Source organism: Cricetulus griseus, unplaced genomic scaffold (genome assembly GCF_003668045.3).
Source record: "Cricetulus griseus strain 17A/GY unplaced genomic scaffold, alternate assembly CriGri-PICRH-1.0 unplaced_scaffold_1, whole genome shotgun sequence".
Lineage (NCBI taxonomy): Eukaryota > Metazoa > Chordata > Mammalia > Rodentia > Cricetidae > Cricetulus > Cricetulus griseus.
Window position 1 is genome coordinate 9,860,484 of NW_023276808.1, and position 3,657 is coordinate 9,864,140.

At 43.9% G+C, this 3,657-nt stretch overlaps 1 protein-coding gene across 1 annotated transcript; it reads left to right on the forward strand.

The window, feature by feature from the left end:
- Positions 1-2,997: 2,997 nt before the first annotated feature.
- LOC100759689 (inhibitor of growth protein 1-like) lies at positions 2,998-3,657 on the forward strand. Its single transcript, XM_027433830.2, has one exon. It carries the CDS (start codon positions 2,998-3,000, stop codon positions 3,655-3,657), a length of 660 nt encoding a protein of 219 aa, XP_027289631.1.

Consider the following 3,657-nt stretch of genomic DNA (forward strand, 5'->3'; position numbering starts at 1 on the left):
AGGGTTATTATTAGTATTAGTGTATGTTTAGGTGTAGGGATAGGGATATTGTTAGGTTTAGGTTTCATGGTTATTTTTAGAGTTTGTTTAGGGTTAGGTTTAAGGTTCGAGGTTTGGTTAGGATTAGGTTTAGTTTTCAGTGTTAGGCTTAAGTTTAGGTTTTGGGTTCAGGGTTAGTGTTAGGGTTTAGGATATAAGTTTAGGGTTAGGGTCAGGGTTCAGAGATAGGATTAGGGTTTATTGTTAGAGTTTAAGGATAGGGTAAGGGTTATGGTTATGGGTAGGGTTCAGGGTAAGAATTATGGTTAGGTTGCAGATTTATGGTTAGGGTTAGGAATAGGGGTAGGGTTAGGAGTATGGTTCAAGGTTAGGGTTAGGGTTACAATTCAGGGTTCAGGATAAGGTTTAAGTTTAGGGTTAAAGTTAGGTTTAATGTTAGGATTAGGGTTAGAGATTATTGTTCTGTTTGGGATAGGATTTGGGTTGGGTTTAGGGTTTGTTTTACAGTTAAGGATCATGGTTAGGATAGGGCTATGGTTTGGTTTAGGGTTAGGGTCTGGGTTCATGGTAAGTGTTTAGAGTTATTGTTAGGATTATTGTTAGTATTAGGGTTTATGGTTAGGGTTAGCTTTAGGGTTCTTGGTTACTTTTAGGATTTGGTTAACATTAGGCTTAGGGTTCAAGGTTAATAGTTAGGTTTAGATTTGAGGTTTAGGGTTCAGGGTTCAGGGTTCAGGGTTAGGGTTACAGTTGGGGTTCATGTTTAGGGTTAGTGTTTAATGTTCAGGTTTAGCCTTAAGGTTAGTGTTAGGGTGAGGTTTTAGGGATTAGGTTACAGGTTTAGGTAGGTGTTGGAGTTACTGTTAGTGTTACAAGTTGGGTTCTGATTAGTGTTTTAGGGTTAGGGTTATGGTTAGGTTTAGGGTTAGATTTGGAGATAGGGTTAATGTTAGGGTTAGGATTCAGGGTTCATGGTTAAGGATTAGTTTTATGGTTACAGTTATGGTTAGGGTTATTGTCAGGTTTAGGTTTAGATTTTGGATTAGCTTTAGGGTTCATGGTTAGATTATGGTTAGAGTTAGTGTTCAGGGTTCAAGCATAGTGTAAGGGTTAGGGTTAGGTTAAGGTTTCAGTGTTAGGCTTGAGTTTAGAGTTAGGATTCAGGGTTATGCTTAAGGTAGGGTTAGGATTTAGGGTTGTGGTTAAGCTTAGGGTTACTTATAGTGTTAGGGTTAGGGAAGGGTTAAGGTTTGGGGTAGGGTTAGTGTTCGGGTTAGGGTTCAGTGTTAGGTTAAGTGTTAAGGTTCAGTGTTAGGGTTAGGGTTAGAGTTAGGGTTAGTATTAGATTAGGGTTATGTTTCTGGTTAGGGTTAGTGTTAAGGTTATGAGATAAGTATAAGGTTAGGGTTAGGATTAGGTTTCAGGTTTAGGGTTAAGGTTAGCATTAATTTTAGTGGATAGGGAAAGAGTTCAGGGTTAGGGTTAGGGCAAGGGTTAAGGTTAGGGATAGTGTTAAGGCTTAATGTTAGGGTTTAGGGTTGGGGTTCAGATTTATGTTTAGGGTTAGGAGTAGGGATTAGCTAAGAGGTTAGAGTTATGGATAGGGTTATGTTTATGCATACGGTTATGGTTATGTTTAGGGATAGGGTTAGGGTTCACTGTTCAGGGTTAGAGTCAGGTTTTTGGTTGAGGGTTAGGGTTATGTTTAAGGATTAGGGTTAGGTTTAGGATTAGGATTATGGTTAGGGTTCATGGTTAGAGTTAGGGATAGTTGTTGGGTTCAGGGTTATAGTTAGGGTTCAGGGTTACGGCCAAGTCGAGGTTTAGTGTTAGGGTTAGGTTTGGGGTTAGGCTTCCCTTTAGGGTCAGGTTCAGGGTTATGACATTTTTGTTTTTGATCTCAGAATGCTGAATGCTTAGGGGACTATTAATATTTGCATTCTCCCAAAAGTGCTGCTTCTGTAATTATCCGGGAAGGATACTACGCCACCCACTTTTAGGGACATATCCTTCTATTTGAACGTTATCCTTTCCAATTGAGGTTGTGACACACATACAGAAATCAAAGGTCACTTTAAGAGACTTGAATCATCTGACCCAGTACTGACTTAGAAAAAAGACAAAGTAAAATAAACTTTAAAAGGTCAACAAGTTTCAGTGGGGAAGAGGAGTTGTATTCAGATCTTCCCACTGTACATTCAGGAAATTGTGTGGCAGTGGTGTAACAGGGAGGAGGAGGAGGAAGGAGAAAAGAAGGATGTAAGTGGGAGTGGAAAGAGCTGTGAAGAGGGGAGGGAAACAGGCTTTTTGAAAGAGAAAGGAAAGTAGTAAGGAAAGAAAGAAAGAAAGAAAGAAAGAAAGAAAGAAAGAAAGAAGGAAAGGACTATAGGAAGGAAGAAAGGAAAGGAAGAAAGAAAGAAAGGGCAGTGAGAGGGAGGGAGGGAAGGAAGGAAGGAAGGAAGGAAGGAAGGAAGGAAGGAAGGAAGGAAAAAGATTGCTCATCAGGTAAAGTGCTTGCTGTAGGCAAGTGCTGATTTTCATTGCTGGAACCGCTATGGTGGACAAAGAGAAGCTACTCACAATAGTTGTCCTCTGACTTCTGCACTTGTGCTGTTGTTTTATGCTTAACAAAAGCACCGGAAAGAACTTCAGGATATGCTCTCTTAGAAGATTATTCATGGCCGGGGTCTTCGCTGCAGGCCCTGGGGTCCACAAGGCATGGAAGTGCCTCTGGGAGAGCCTTATTTTAGCTGCAGGCATGCTTGGCTGAAGAAGCTGGGGGAGGTTGTTGGCAGGGTGAGAGCTTTGCATTTTGCAGTGCTGTTTGAAGGGGGCAGGGGGTGGAGGAAGTGGAAAGCTGCAGAGTCGCCTGGGAACTCCTGGGTTAACCGTGTCGAGTCTGCCAACAGGGAGCAGATCCACCTGGTGAACTATGTGGAGGATTACCTGGACTCCATCGAGTCTCTGCCTTTCGACCTGCAGAGGAACATCTCGCTGATGCGGGAGATCGACGCCCAATACCAAGAGATCCTGAAAGAATTGGATGACTCCTCTGAGAAGTTCAAGCTTGAGATGCACAGCACCCGGAAGTGGCGAGTGCTGCACCGCATCCAGAGGGCCCTGATCTGCAGCCAGGACCTGGGCGATGAGAAGATGCAGATTGTAAGTCAGATGGTGGAGCTGGTGGAGAACCGAACCATGCAGGTGGACAGTCACGTGGAGCTCTGCGAAGCACACCAGGACATCAGTGACAGCACCAGCAGCAGCTGCAAGCCCGGCAAGGACAAGTCCAGGAGTGATGCAATCACTCAGGAGGACAAGCAGAGTAACAAGAGGTCCCTGAGGCAGCGAAACAATGAGAATAGAGAGAATGCATCTAATAATCAGGACCATGACGACATCACCTCAGGAACGCCCAAGGAGAAGAAAGCAAAAACCTCAAAGAGGAAGAAACGCTCCAAGGCCAAAGCAGAGAAGGATGCCTCTCCCACAGACCTCCCCATGGACCCCAAGGAGCCCACCTACTGTGTGTGCAATCAGGTCTCCTATGGAGAGATGATAGGCTGCTACAACCATGAGTGCCCCATCGAGTGGTTCCACTTTTCCTGTGTGGGACTCAACCATACACCAAAGGGCAAGTGGTACTGCCCCAAATGA

What these genes read in the sequence shown, in the direction of transcription:
- LOC100759689 (XM_027433830.2), top strand. Translation starts at nt 2,998, where the DNA reads ATGCGGGAGATCGACGCCCAATACCAAGAGATCCTGAAAGAATTGGAT.